The 15,143-nt window shown below is 50.7% G+C and overlaps 1 protein-coding gene across 1 annotated transcript; it reads right to left on the reverse strand.

Annotated features, from left to right (window-relative positions):
- Positions 1-13,744: 13,744 nt before the first annotated feature.
- On the reverse strand, positions 13,745-15,143 carry LOC109748420 (glutathione S-transferase 3-like). The gene is made up of 3 exons (XM_020307447.4): positions 14,904-15,143; positions 14,752-14,800; positions 13,745-14,326 (listed from the first exon to the last, which is right to left on the reverse strand). Exons 1-3 carry the CDS (start codon positions 15,126-15,128, stop codon positions 13,875-13,877), a joined length of 726 nt encoding a protein of 241 aa, XP_020163036.2. The 5' UTR covers positions 15,129-15,143; the 3' UTR covers positions 13,745-13,874.

Here is a 15,143-nt window from a genome sequence, read left to right on the forward strand (position 1 = left end):
AAGGGTTCAGTCCGCCAAGAGCGGACTAACCGAAGCCTGCAGCAGCCTGCTGACAGGTTTTGAGGTAAGCGACGCAGAAAGAGAAAATCCCAATATAAACAGTAGCCCCTGAGACGGAATCCGGCACGCAACCTCCTTCGAAAAAAGGGGGTATGCCTATTCCACAGGTGACCCCTGTCCAACCAGGGGCACTAGATAATCTGCTGGAAGCGCTGCGAGGCGCTTCCATTGTGGATGAGCACCGTGTTCTTATGGGCACGGTGATTGAAAGGGTTCAGTCCGCCAAGTGCGGACTAACCAAAGCCTGCAGCAGCCTGCTGATAGGTTTTGACGTAAGCGACGCAGAAAGAGAAAATCCCAATATAGACAGTAGCCCCTGAGACACTGTCCGGTGTTTAGGAAAGAAAAAGCCGGACAGAGGATCAATCCTTTATTGTAGGAAACTAACTAAATTTGTCGGGAATGAATATGCAGGCATCGCTGCTGGCCGCGGCCTCGCATGCGGCCGAAGTCTCCGAACTAAAGCGGAGGCTGGAGAAGGCCGGGGAGGAGCTTGGCTAGGTGAAGAGGCAGCTCCAAGAGAATCAAGGTATGTAATAACCCGGGAAATTCTTGAAAAGAGTAAGATGATATATATTGACCGAAGTGTCATGATATGTATAGGAGCAACAACCAAGGTCGAGGCCCTGAAGAAGGCCCTGGCCGAAGCCGAGGGGAAGGCTGTCAAGGAGCAGGCCGCCCGTAAGAAGCTCAAGGCCCGGGTCAACGAGGTCCAACAGGAGCTCCAGGACGCGGTGAGGAAGTGCAAGACTTTGGAGCGCGATGCATCGGTTCAAGAGACCGAACTCGCCAAGGCTCGTCAGGGTGCGGAGACGGCCCGAAATGAGGCCCAGGGCGCCCTCCAAGACATCCAGGAGGCCAAGAAGATCGTGGCGGCAAGGCATTTAGTATACAAAGCAAGTATATGAAGAAGAAGTATTTCTTACTAACCCGGATTCGGAGTTCTCAAGGAGCCTTCGTAGATCTGCCGCACAGTGTGTCCGACGCCGCGGAGTTCTTTCGAGCCGAAGAAGGGAGCTCCACGAAGAAATTTTTCCGTCGCAGTATCTTGCGCCAGAGCTTCCTGTGCCCTTCACCGATCAGCTGAAATAGCTGGTGGAGCTGCATAGGGTGGCCGAACTAGCCATGAAGGATTTGATAATCCGGCTATGGCCAGCCGAAGCTATGCCCGCAGCTACTTCGGACTCGTGAAGCGGCTGGTGAACGCCTGTCCTCGGCTGGACGTCGTCAAGCGATCGGCCTGTATTGAAGGTGCGCGCATGGCCTTCGCCCGTTGCAAGATGTGGTGGGCGAAGATGGACGCTGTCGAGCTGACCAGGGGGCCGCCAGAGGGCAAGGAGCACCGCACACCCGAGCGCTATTTTGCGGATGTCCTAGAGGGGTCTCGCATTGCAGCAGCGCGGTGTGGGCAAGACATTATTTTCAAATGAATACGTTCATGTTGTCTTTTCCTGGAAAGATGAAACGAAGTCGGTTTGTAATATAATGCTTGTTATGTTTTAATTTTTTCCTCCTGTGTGGCCGTGTTGTATGAAATCTGAGGGTTGGCCAGTCGTCGGCTTCTTCCCCCACGTAGGTAGTACGGAGGTGTTTGGGATGGAATCTAAACAATATTGATCCAATTATATGGTCCTTGAAGGAGTTGTTTAGCGCAACGAACCAGGCAATCAGACTATGCGGCTTGAACGCCCTCACTTAGCCATAGGAGTTTTACAATAAAACATGTGCGCAGCCCCTAGTATCCGAACCAGAGTGCCATGGGCGTCTGATCGGGAAGTGCCGATCCTTCACGTAATGCGGGAGAAATCTCCAACGATTTGCAACCTCCGAACAGCTGACCGGCTCTCGCTGTATCATGACAGTTAGTTTTTGGCTTTCTCTACTGAGGTGCTCCTTTGGATAAATCAGGGCACAATCGCAGTAGTTCTCCCTTTACTACCTTAGCCGATATAGCGGAACGTAAGGTAGCAAGCACAGGAGCCGGGCAACCCAACTATTGACCAAAGACATGATTCGGAGCCAATGCATATAGTGCTAAATTCGGGGTGCCGAACTATACTGTAAAAGTGTTCGTACTTTTGTTGCCATGTTGTGGGGTGCTATGAAGCCCCTGGCAAGTTGGAACGCACCGAGTGTACGGATGCTATCTGATAGATGTACCAGAAAGAAAAAAAAGGAAGAGAAAAAAAGGAAGAAGCAGTGGTAAGCTAAAGCCGTGGAAACTTGGGCCGCAACTGTTTCTACTATAATTTCATTGGTGCGTTAAAGCACATTTATACAAGTAGTGCAGTAAGCTGAAAGGCTATTTACTATGGCTTCACCAAGAGAGAGCTGCGTATGGGTCCTGAAGATAGGTAAAGGGATCGTTAAAGAGACCACCTAAGAGTTTTCCAGTACGTCCATGCTTCTTGTTGTCTTGGTGTTTTTGTCCTTCAAGAGGGCCAATGATCAGGCCGCCAGGAAAGGCCTGTAAAAAGAAAAAAATAAAAGAAGAAAGGGAAATAGTGAAAGTATGAGTGTCCGGGGCGGTCGAGCTGCCCTGTGGATCACAAGTTAGCTATGCCTCCGTCGATGCCCATGGGATTTTGAGTGCGTAGTTATGTACGCGCGGCACGATTGCCACCACTTGATAGGGACTGAGACGGAGGCCGGATTGCTAGTCGAGCTACTGACGAGCCGAGCTATCCTTCTGCAGGGTAGTTCGGACCCTCTTAATTGTGTCCATGGGCCCGGCAACCGAATTAGGGTTCTGCTTGAGAAGACCACTCTGTACTTCTGCTGCTAAGGCGGCTGTGTGCTCTTCTGTACGGAGGGAGCATTCCATATTTCCGTTGACCATGATGACGCCGCATGGACCGGGCATCTTGAGCTTGAGATAAGCATAGTGTGGCACAGCATTGAATCGCGCGAATGCGGTTCGTCCGAGCAGTGCGTGATAGCCGCTGCGAAAGGGGACGATGTCGAAGATTAACTCCTCACTTCGGAAATTGTCTGGAGACCCGAAGACAACCTCTAGCGTGATTGAGCCTATACAACGGGCCTCCACACATGGTATGACTCCCTTAAAGGTAGTTTTTGTGGGCTTGATCCGTGATGGATTGATGCCCATTTTTCACACTATATCCTGGTAGAGCAGATTGAGGCTGCTACCTCCGTCCATAAGGACGTGCGTCAGGTGAAATCTGTCAATCATTGGATCGAGGACTAGTGCGGCCGAACCGCCATGACGGATGCCGGTCGGATGATCCCGACGATCAAAGGTGATCGGGAATGATGACCATGGATTGAATTTTGGGGCGACTGGCTCTATCGCGTAGACGTCCCTTAGTGCGCGCTTGCGTTCCCTTTTAGGGATGTGTGTAGCATATATCATGTTTACTGTTTTGACTTGGGGGGGAAACTTCTTCTATCCCCCTGTGTTCGGTTGCCGGGGCTCCTCATCGTCGTCCTCTCTCTGTGGTCCCCTTTCCCTGTTCTCCGCATTTAATTTGCCGGCCTGTTTAAAAACCCAACAATCTCTGTTGGTATGATTGGCTGATTTGTCTGGGGTGCCATGTATCTGGCATGGCGGTCGAGTATGCGGTCCAGGCTAGATGGTCCCTAATTGTTTCTCCTGTACGGTTTCTTCCGCTGGCCGGACTTGGAGCCACTGAATCCGGCGTTGACTGTAGTGTCGTCGGTATTGTCACCATTGCTTCGGCGTTTGTGTCTGTTACGTCGGAGCTTGCCGTTGCTGTTCTTAACCTCAGAGGGGCCTCCCTCGCTGGCTGTGTTTTTGCTACAAGCCAACCAACTATCCTCACCCGCGCAAAAGCGGGTCATGAGTGCCGTGAGGGCTGCCATAGATTTTGGCTTTTCTTGGCTGAGGTGGCGGGTGAGCCATTCGTCACGGATGCTATGCTTAAAGGCCGCTAGGGCTTCTGCATCCGGACAGTCGACAATCTGGTTCTTTTTAGTTAGGAACCTAGTCCAGAACTTCCTGGCTGACTCCCCGGGCTGTTGAACTATGTGGCTTAAGTCATCGGCGTCTGGTGGTCAGACATATGTACCTTGGAAGTTGTTGAGGAAGGCCTCTTCCAAGTCCTCCCAGCTGCCAATAGAATTTTCAGGCAGGCTATTTAACCAGTGCCGAGCTGGTCCTTTAAGATTTAGCGGGAGGTACTTGATAGCGTGGAGGTCATCTCCCTGTGCCATGTGGGTGTGGAGGATAAAATCCTCGATCCATACCGCGGGATCAGTTGTCCCGTCGTATGATTCAATATTCACGGGTTTGAACCCTTCGGGGAATTCATGATCCATTACTTCATCAGTGAAGCAAAGAGGGTGTGCGGCGCCTCTGTATGTGGCCGCATCGCGCCGTAGCTCCGATGGAGTTCATCTGCGGTTATCGGCTCGGGTGTGACTAGGTTTGTCATGTCCGAATAGGTAGCCATCATCACGTGTCGAGGGACGTCCTCGCGATCCATAAATCGATCGGGTATGTCCTGCTCTACTATCCAGGGTCTGCCGGAGGTCGTATGTATGACTCCGAACTGTTTCGTCTCGATTTTTACGAGGCGGTGGGGCAGGCTGCTGTTCGGCCAGAGTTGCCGCTCTATCCCGACCACGTGGTGGTCGGTCCACCGCACTGTCCCGACCGCGTAGTGGTCGATCGGCCGCATTACGCGAGGGAGGTATGGGCTCCGGCGCCTCTTCATCGAACTGGGGTAGCAGCCTTCGCTTCGGGTAACTCTTGGCTGGGCGTCTGAGGCCGTATTCTTCGGCTGCCAGGACATCAGTCCATCTGTCGACGAGCAGATCTTGGTCAGCTTGAAGCTGCTGCTGTTTCTTTTTCAGGCTCCTTGCAGTGGCTATTAGCTGGCGCTTGAAGCGCTCCTGCTCGAGAGGTTCCTCAGGCACGATGAAATCTTTGTTGCCGAGGCTTTCCTCATCCTCGAAGAGCGGACGATAACTACTGTCCTCCGAGTCGTTGGGCCTGGCCTATTCGTCGGGGCTAGCTTGCCCGTTTTCTTGCTCCTCCTGTTCGGATGTTACCTCAGCAAGGTCTTCACTATTTTCGGCATTGTCCGGAGTATTATTTTCACTGGTGCCAGCATTGTTGTCTTTTGAACAACGTGACTTAGAGCGGCGCTGAGGACGCCGGCGTTTTTGCTGTGTCTCAGGAGGTTTATTCTCGACTGGATTTTCTTTGTCATCGTCGTTGGTTGTTTTGGGTGTATCCACCATGTACACATAGTACAAAGAAGTGGCCGTCCAGCGTCCAGTAAATGGCGGATTTTGGTCTTGCTCTTCATCAGCATCGTCGTCCATACCGTCGATGTCTTCGGAGCCGTAATCAAGCGTGTCGGTTAAATCCTCGACCGTGGCTATGAAGTGGGTGGCGGGTGGGAAGCAAAATTCTCCATTGTCAGCCCCGAGTTCGAACCGAACATAGTTCGGCTGTGAGTCCCCCGCCAAGGACAAGTTCTTTAAGGAGTTCCGCACATCGCCCAAGGGCGAGTGCTGAAGATGTCTGCGGCGCTGAACTCGAAGATCGATTAGCGATCAAGTTCGGCATCCGCGGACTCACATGGTTCGGAAGTTATACCCAGAGAAGAGTCCGGAGTTCCGGTGACACGAGTATTGTGTGAGGTAGGGAATCTCTGGCCTCCGTGGTGGGGTTGAGCCTCCAATCCTTGGATGCCGCAGTATGCTCCGGATCTAAGGCCAGAGTGGTTACAGGAGCTATCTCCTGGATGCGGTCTGACGACAGATTTAGGTCATGTTCGTCGAGGTGACCAGGAGCGGTCGCCGCGGTCTCGAATCCGGCGAAGATCAAATCTCCACGGATGTCCGCAACGTAATTCAAGCTCCCAAATCTGACCTGATGGCCAGGGGCGTAGCTATCGATCTGCTCCAAGTGGCCAAACGAGTTGGCCCGCAGCGCGAAGCCGCCGAACACGAAGATCTGTCCGGGGAGGAAGGTTTCTCCTTGGACATCGTCATTGTCGACGATTGAAGGGGCCATCGACCCTTTTGGGGACGGCACAGTGGAACTCTCAATGAAAGCACCAATGTCAGTGTCAAAACCGGCGGATCTCGGGTAGGGGGTCCCGAACTATGCGTCTAAGGTCGACGGGAACAGGAGATAGGGGACACGATGTTTACCCAGGTTCGGGCCCTCTCTATGGAGGTAATACCCTACTTCCTGCTTTATTGATCTTGATGAATATGAGTATTACAAGAGTTGATATACCACGAGATCGTAATGGCTAAACCCTAGGAGTCTAGCTTGTATGACTATGGTAATGAATCTCTCCTCCTCCGGACTAAGTCCTCCGGTTTATATAGACACCGGGATGATCTAGGGTTACACAAGATCGGTTACAAAGAAAGGAATCTACATATTCGGTCGCCAAGCTTGCCTTTCACGTCAAGGAGAGTCCCATCCGGACACGGGTGCAGTCTTCGGTCTTCGTATCTTTACAGCCCATCGGTCCGGCCCATGCTAACAGACCGGACGCTCGAGGACCCCTTAGTCCAGGACTCCCTCACCTACTGCTAAGCCATTTAGCAGTAGCGCTGGTATGGACAGCGCTACTGCTAAGTAGCTATTGCAGTAGCACGGGTAGAAACGCGCTACTGCTAAACGTTAGCTATAGCATCGTATCAGTAGCGAAGTGCCCCGCGCTACTGCTAGGCTTTTCCTTAATAGTAATATTTATATAAATAACGTGAAAATCATGTTTTTGTCGGGCTTTGGGCCAGGCTGCGGGCTAGAAAGTACGCAAACCTCTTTTTACCTGTTCCTCGAGGTACCGGCAAACCATCCGCCGTTCGTCTGGTTGCGATTCGTGTGTTGACGTGGCCCACCTCTCCTATAGCACTTGTATTCTCATAACCCACCTCTCGTATAACATTGTTGTATGTCAGATGGCTGGCCCACCTCTTTTCACCGCTTTGCACTAGTATGTCAGCCGAAATTGCTGTGCATACGATGAACAGTGCGTATGATTTTCATACGACATGATCTCGCTCGTCCATCCAACTGATCGAACGGCTGCTGACCACTGTCGTATACATCGTACGAAATTAGTCGTACGTGTAGCAGTTCTCTATGTCAGCTATAGGTACTACTTTTGCCAGCGCACTGTACGCATGCATGCAACTTCTTTCCTCTCTCTGCCCTTCCAAACAAATCCATCTTTTTATTTTTTTCTTACGATTTTAGATGATCACTATTTTCACAATAAAAATATGTTATTGAACTTTTTATATATATTCAGATTCCTTGCAACATGATCTTCAGAACAAGTTCAATCTTGAATATTTTTCAACTAGATTTAGAAATAACGTTTTTCATAGTCTCAAAAAAATACCTAGTTTCATAGATTTCAGTTAGTCCAAAAAATAAATTTCACTAAGTTCATAGATATAAATTATTTCAAAGAATTGAAACATATATTTTAAGTCAAAATGATTGAAAATCAATCTTTTATAAGGACTAAAATCGGTATTCTAAAATGAGTGAAATAATTCAACCACGTCTTTTCAAATGAAACGAGCAAAAATTGTACTTTCAAATGAGTGAAATTAGTTCTCTAAAATGATTGAAATAAATTTTATTTGAATGATATTTTTTCAATGAGTGAATATTTTTAAATTGAATTTTTTTAAACCCCTTATTTCAGTGTGTATACTGTGAGTGTAATAGGTTTTTTGAAAATAGTAAATGAGTGAAATCTATCTTTTGTAACAAGTGAAATCACTTTTTTGAAACAAGTGAAATATAGTATTTCAATTGAGTGTGTGTAATATGTTTTCTGAAATATATTACACTCTCAAATCTTGTATGTATTCAGATAAGAAAATATAGTATTTCAATTGAGTGATCGGATTTGTTTTTTGAATTGAGTGAAATCAGTTTTTGAAATACTTGAAATGGGTTATTCGAAACGAGTGAAATCAAATGAGTGAAGTCTTTTTTATGAAATGATTTATTTTTATTTTTATTTGAAACATACCAGCTTCTTGAAACAAGTTTTTTTAAATGAGTTAAATTATCTTTTGAAAATTATTGTAACATGTTGTTCTTTCAAATGAAACAACTGAAATCAGTTGTATCAAATGAGTGAAATCATTTGTTTGATGAAATCAGTTTTTGTAATGTGTGAAATAAATTTTGGAAATGAATGAAATCCATCATTTTGAATGGGCCTAAATCCATCTTTTCAAAATGAGTGAAATATGTTTTCTCAAGTGAGTGAAATGAGGAATACTCTCAAAACATTTTTACGAAAAAGCAAAATAATCTTACGTTTTATGAAAGTGATTTCAAAGATAATTGAAATATATAAAATAAAAAAGCAGTCCAAATATATCCAAGATTGATCTTCATCCGAAGGTCTTGTAACCACGATTTCAAATATATAAAAAGTTTCAAAAATGAACATTTGGTTTAAAACATATCACTCGTTCAAAAAACAAAGATGAAATAAAATGCATGTCATCATGTGGGGAGAAACAATACATGCATTGGCGGTCATGTTGTATTCTAGAGTATTGCTTTGGGAAAGAATTGTCTTGTTTATACCTGACGTGCTGCACCAATCTTGATGAATTTAACGAACGATGGATTGTTCACCTGTAGATACCGATTCCGGTAAATTTACTTATTCGCTGGAAAGTGAGGCCCCAGCCCGGCCCGAACATCGGGCTTCAACAAGCACCTTCTGTCAATCGGACAGCACCACCGCGCCGACCGTGTTGACGCCCGGGAGGAGCGGCAACCCGTTGCGCCGGCGAGGTCACCCAATGCCGCAGAACTTGAGCAGCAGCATGCCGGTGCAATGCTTGAGCACGTCAAGGTGCGCCCACGCACTGCCCAGGCACCGGAGCCCTACGCCCGCCCGCCGACCCCGAAGAACTACGACAGGGCCACCGCCTCCTCCTCCTGGTCATCATCGGCAGCGACGAGAGCCCGAAGCACCCCTGTGCGACAAGCACGTCGAGAGAGTCGATGACCCCCGCGGGCTCCGGCGCGGGCAGGCCGAAGGCGGTGAAGGCCCTGCGCGCACGGCGACCCGTCGCGCCGGATGCCATGGCCCGCCCACACGCGGCCATCCAGCAGCTAGAAGATGTCCGGAAGATGTCTGTGGCACCGGCGAGAGGTGCAGCTGCACGGGGAGAGGATGCGTTGCGGGGCCGGAGGTGCTAGCCCAAGGCCCCAAGCCCACGCCGGAATGCATGCGTGCAGGAGGTGTCGGTTTGAGGAGCAGCTGTAGCACCGCTGTACAACCTGCACGCGCTCCTTCGTGCCCTCACAGTCACATCGCAAGCCAAGCAGGGGCGCGGGTCGGCGAGCACGAGAAGCAGTAGCGGCAACAAAGGCTACTTGTGGCGGTGTGCGACGGCAGCCCATGGCGCCGGTTAGCACCACGGGGTGGCGGCCTGGAAGTGCCTAGGTGGCGAGCAGCACGCGAAAGCCGGGGGAGAGCAGCCCATGCTTTGACGCGCATACTAGCTGCTCGATGAAATGTCCTAGAGAATATATTGTCAGGAAGAAGAGTGTTGGTGTTGACATGTGGGCCCCACATGTCATAAGGGTCAACTTAACGGTCCGACGTAACGGAGTTGAATTTCCCGCCACGTCAGCCCTGGCGGGTGCGACCCTCCTATCATATACACGATTAAATCGTTTAAACTGACCGTGCTGTGCCGTGAGGTGCAAGTTGTGGCTGTGTCCCGTGTGGTCTTCAGGTGTCCGAAGGAGTGGCCAGCACGGATGGTTAAGGAGGAGCACAAGGCTTGCCGGGATGAGCCGTGGGTGGGGACAATGACGAGTAAATTGCATAAAACCACCACTTTGAAGGTTAGGTTTGCAGAAAACACTACGCTACAATTCTTTTGCAGAAAACACCATGCATTGAGTAATCATTTTGCAAAACACTGATCGGCGGATTAGAGCACTTTGAGCACGTTTATGACAGATGGGTCCCCTTCGTCAGGAGCTGACTTGGCAAAAAACGCCACCTTGGCACTTTGACTAGTCAAAATCCCCTTCTTGCAACCCACCCGGTCACCCTCCATGGCCCCATCTCTCACGCCAATGCACTCACGGCCGGCGGCCGGCCACGAGCCCGACTCCATCTTCCCCCGCCCGCATGGTCTGCTCGTCCTCACGCCCTGCCTTCTTCCACTGCCCCCGGATCCGGCCCAACCGCGATGCTCCGACCTCGCCACGCCGTCCTTCATCTGGATCGAGCCGCCACCGCTCTGTCCTCGATCTGGATCGAGCCGCCACCGGCCGCCCTCGATCTGGATCGAGACACCGCCACTTCCTCTCGACGGCAAACGGCAGGCGGGGAGGAGGGGCAACAGCGACTAACGCGCGTTTGGAGGGAGGGGGCCGGGCGATAGCTACCCCGCATTCAAAGAGCCAGTCGCCGATGTAGACCAGCCCGGCGTCGGCGGCGTCGGCAGCGCCTGCGCCATGGCTCGTGTCCACGCCACCGGTGGCAGGTCGAAGAGAACCAGCTGGGTGAGCTCCACGCCGCCGAGCAGGTGGTGCCCTTCCGTGGGCGGGAGCAGCTGGTTCGCCCAGTTCTGCAACGGGGATGACGTCTCCAGCCACCGGCACTAAGTTCTGCAACAAGGACGACGTCTCCGGCCACCGGCGCGAAGTTCTGCGGCGAGGACGGCATCTCCGGCACCTGCGCGAAGTTGCCAATGATTGCATCAACGGGTCGACGCAGCTGGACAGCGGTCTGCTCATGTACACGTGGCTTTTTGACTAGTCAAAGTGCCCAGGTGGTGTTTTTTTCCCAAGTCAACTCCTGACAAATGGGACCCATCTGTCATAAACGTGCTCAAAGTGCTCTAATCCGTCGATCAGTGGTTTTTACAAAATGATTACATAAGACGTGGTGTTTTCTGAAAAAAATTAACATAGTGTGTTCTGCAAACTTAGCCTCCAAAATGATGGTTTTATGCAATTTACTCGACAATGACAGCCGGCGGTGACTGCGGGCACACCGGCACGAGATGTGGCGGACGACATCAGATGCACGAGGAGGCGCGGAGTCACATGACAGCTTGAAGTGGCGTGTTTAGTAGCCAGAAGGGCAGCCGGTGGTGCGTGGTAGTTAGCACGGCCACTAATGGTGGCGGCGCTGGCTCGTCGACTGCTGGCACGCTCGGTGATGTGATTCCAGCGTGCGTACATTGAGCGCGGAAAGTCGGGGTGCTGGTGCGGAGGTTTAGGGGGACAATTTCGAAGTCGAAGCCTTCTCCGTTCAGCACGCCATACGCTTCCTGCTTGTTCTTATACCCTCATTCTTATGCCCAATCTCTGTCTCTGTCTGACCGTCTCTCCCCTAGCTCAATCTCACAGAAACCATCAAACAGTTTTTGAGATTAGAACATGCCAACCATGCCAACTGGTTAATTGCATGACACCTCTGCCGGAATTAGCATCGAGTTGACCAACAGGGGTAGTTCGAGGTTGCACCCGGCAGCGCGCCCAATCATTATCACGATCTCTATAAACACGCAATCTATAAGATGCAGGGCCGCCTTAACAAACTACCAATAGGGCAGAAGACCTGTAGCTGAAGATTTCCGACCCACGTAATTTATTCCCAAGAGGAATAGTAGACTTTTGGCAGAAATATCACAAGAAAGCTTCAAAACAAAATGGTATGCTAGCGCTCATAAAATAGTTGCATTCTATGTTATTTCATCTCCGCAAGGATTCTTTCCTCTAAGACCAACACCAAGATATATAGTACTTCTCTATGGTACATCAACTGTCACGGTATCACTACAGTTTCTAAGCTCCCACGAAATCGAGAGCTCTCAGCTATTTGGGTTGTGGTGACGCTGGTGTCCCTGGTTGTTAGCTGGTGAGCATCCTCTTTTCTAATTGCATATGGGGCTCCAATAGGGCTTTAACAAGCCCAACGCCGCCGCTGCCTAGCTGCCATATGGGGCTCCAATAGTAGGTTTTGTAGGCAGTGGGAGCTATACCGCCGGGGGCGTGTCTGTGAGTGCGGCCGTCGCAAGCACTGGCGAGGTGGCGAGGCTGCCCAGGTCAGTGCGACACCCAGACGAGCCCCTCACCTCCATAGGTCGATGATCATCTCGAGTTGTCCCGCTCTCTATCCCAGTTCGTCGCCTTGACGATGGCTAGCGACTTGAATAGTGGCGGGAGGAGAGGCTGCGGTACGTGGGAAGCTCCCAGGTGAAAAAGGATCGGAGAACAAGATACATGACCTCGGCAAGCCTCTGATACAACTTAAAAGAAACTTCTCCCACAGTGGTACGCAGCAGCTACATCATGCTCAAGAAGGTGAAAGAAGAAATGGCAGGCTGACGCTAAACATTATATATATCCTGTTCGTACTACAGCAATAGACAAGTGATTGATCTGCATTTTTTATATAGCTCTCTTATGCTTTTACGCGGATGTCGTTTTGGTGCCCCCTTGCAGTGTGGGGAAACCACACACGCGGTCCTCAATCGTATTGATCATTTAAACATTTTGTAAGTGGATTTAGCTGAGCACACTGATGATGCCCCATGGGGGTGACGATGAAAACGTCATCATCATCCGATCTAGGAGGCTCCTCAACGCCTCCAACGAGGGCTATGACGACCGCGGGCGCTGCCGTCAATGGTAGCCTCCTTCCAATATTTTTGGCCATTGCTTGGACGGTATTCCTTATAGATTCGAAACACTAATAAGGGTGGGTGCATATGCCTTATTATGGTCGCTTTGGCTATGTAAAAATGATCTTATTTTTAATGACAAAAACCCTTCTCCTTTGCAGTTATTTTTCGTTGTATGCAATCGCTTCGTACATGGTCTATGCTTCACCGTACGGAGTTTCAACCGCTGTTCAAGGCGGTGTGTACGCAATTGGAGTGAGTGACCATGTAGGTTTTTCCCCAACATGTGTGGCAGCGTAACCTCCATATTGGCCCAGCACCTCCTTCGACATAGGCATAGTAACGGTCCTATTTTACTCTACTAGTGCCGATATGTCAGCTTTTTATTTTCTTTCAGACTATTTGTATTTGGCTGTGTGCATCCTACCTATGCAGAGGCCGGGTGTTGCTCATCATGATTTGATCTTCTTAATGCTACGTTTTGAGTTAATAAAAACGCCCTTTATCAAAAAATGACCGTCAACGGAAAAACACTGTGAGATAGTTTGTGGTGGATGCCCTTGCCGCCGCCTGGCATAGACGCCGAGGACGACACCACGATGAAGACGGGCTCGAACGACTCCGCCCTAGCTCCTGCGCCTCCTGTGCATGTCGGCTTCACCATGAAGTAGGCGCAGGCGCAGTTCAACGCCGCCATGGCAGAGGCGCAGACTGCGCCGGCGGCTTTGTCGCATCACACACAACTGCGAGAGACCAACAGTAGCTGCCGCCACACCCATGGCGGCAAGCTCCACGTGGCCTCACCGTTCCGTTACCAGCCCCAGCGCCGCTCGATTTTCTGTGATACAAAGGATGTCACCATGGGCGGTGGCGGCAAGCCTTGCCACCACCGGCTATGGAGGCAGGCGTCACGCGTCGCCTGTCGGGCCTGCTGCCACGGTAATTTTATAGTTCTGTCAATTGCAGTGGGAGGTGGTCTTTTTTGGCAATCACTCGGGCAGGTGGTCTGGTCTACCAAAAGTTCTGAACATTCAACAGCAGCAACACCACCTTAGATTCACTGGCATGGATTAACCGGCTGTTTATTCCACAGTAATTACTAAGCATCACAATTTTATTCCATTCTCTCCGTAGCGAAACAAACAAGCAAACCGGCGTCGGCAACCTCAGACGGCGGGCGGGAGGGGGATGGAGGCGACGGTCTTGGCCCAGGCAGGGCGGGCGGAGATCTCCTCCCACCAGGCCTTGACGTGCGGCCGTGACGCAACCAGCTCCGCCTTGGGGCTCTTGGTGAGCAAGAAAAGCCAGGACATGTGGTTGCCGTCGGCGAGCGTGAACACGTCGCCGGCCAGGTACTTGTTCCCGGCGGCGAGGTGGGCCTCGTAGACGTCGAGCAGCTTGTCGAGCTCGGCGGCCTTCTTGTCCGCCTCGGCCGTGTCAGGCGTGGCGCCGAACAGCGGCTTGATGAGCAGCTCGTACACCACGGTCTGTGCCAACGGGAAGAAGTGGGGCGACTCCACCTCCAGCCACGCCTCCATCTTCGCCGACGGCGTTGGCAGCAGGTTAGGGCCGGAGGAGCCGTACTTGGTGGCGATGTACCGGTTGATGGCGCGGGATTCTGCAACCAAATTCGATAATTTCGGACTCAATCTTTGCTCGACTATACTACTCCCTCCGTTCCTAAATATAAGTCTTTGGAGAGATTTCACTATGGACCACATACGGAGTAAAATGAGTGAACCTATACTCTAAAATGCATCTACATACATCCGTATGTGGTCCATAGTGAAATCTCTACAAAGACTTATATTTAGGAACGGAGGGAGTAGTTAATTGCTACTTGTAAATATGTTCCTTCTTGCACTTGCTTCATTTGTTATTGACCAAATCCCCACACTCTTTCTTTTTTAGTGTATAAGTACTACTCCTATATATATTCTACTGAGAGTCTGAGACTGAGATGCATCCATATACCAAGAAGTCTGAGTTATTCTAGCTGCAAACCAAGAGTAGCTAAGAAGGAGCGGCAGGAAGGATCGTTACCGAAGACAACTTCGTCCCCGTCCTGCAGCGCCGGGATCTGGCCGAAAGGCTGCAAACAAGCAACCAGAGGAGGAGGTAAATAAATGAAATTATCTATCGGATCTCGGCGAAGAACTACTAATCAACGACGGAGCTGGGGAGGGGGAGCGTACATTGAGCTTGAGGAAGTCGGGGTGCTTGTGGGCGCCGGTGCGGAGGTCGACGTCGACGGAGTCGAAGTCGAGGCCCAGCTCGTTGAGCACCGTCACCACACGCGTCACGTTGGGCGACAGCATCATCCCGTACAGCTTGATCGCCGCCATCTTCACCTCCCTCCCTTCCTTGCTGCTGCTCGCTCGCTCGCCTTGGCTTCTGTCCTCTATGTGCTCTGTCTGCATCTCGATATATATCGA

Source organism: Aegilops tauschii, chromosome 3 (genome assembly GCF_002575655.3).
Source record: "Aegilops tauschii subsp. strangulata cultivar AL8/78 chromosome 3, Aet v6.0, whole genome shotgun sequence".
Taxonomy (NCBI): domain Eukaryota; kingdom Viridiplantae; phylum Streptophyta; class Magnoliopsida; order Poales; family Poaceae; genus Aegilops; species Aegilops tauschii.

What these genes read in the sequence shown, in the direction of transcription:
- LOC109748420 (XM_020307447.4), bottom strand. Translation starts at nt 15,128, where the DNA reads ATGCAGACAGAGCACATAGAGGACAGAAGCCAAGGCGAGCGAGCGAGC. An exon ending in CCGACTTCCTCAAGCTCAAT is followed by an intron (nt 14,801 to 14,903) that starts GTACGCTCCCCC and finishes GCTTGTTTGCAG; the next exon opens with CCTTTCGGCCAGATCCCGGC. An exon ending in CGGGGACGAAGTTGTCTTCG is followed by an intron (nt 14,327 to 14,751) that starts GTAACGATCCTT and finishes ATTTGGTTGCAG; the next exon opens with AATCCCGCGCCATCAACCGG.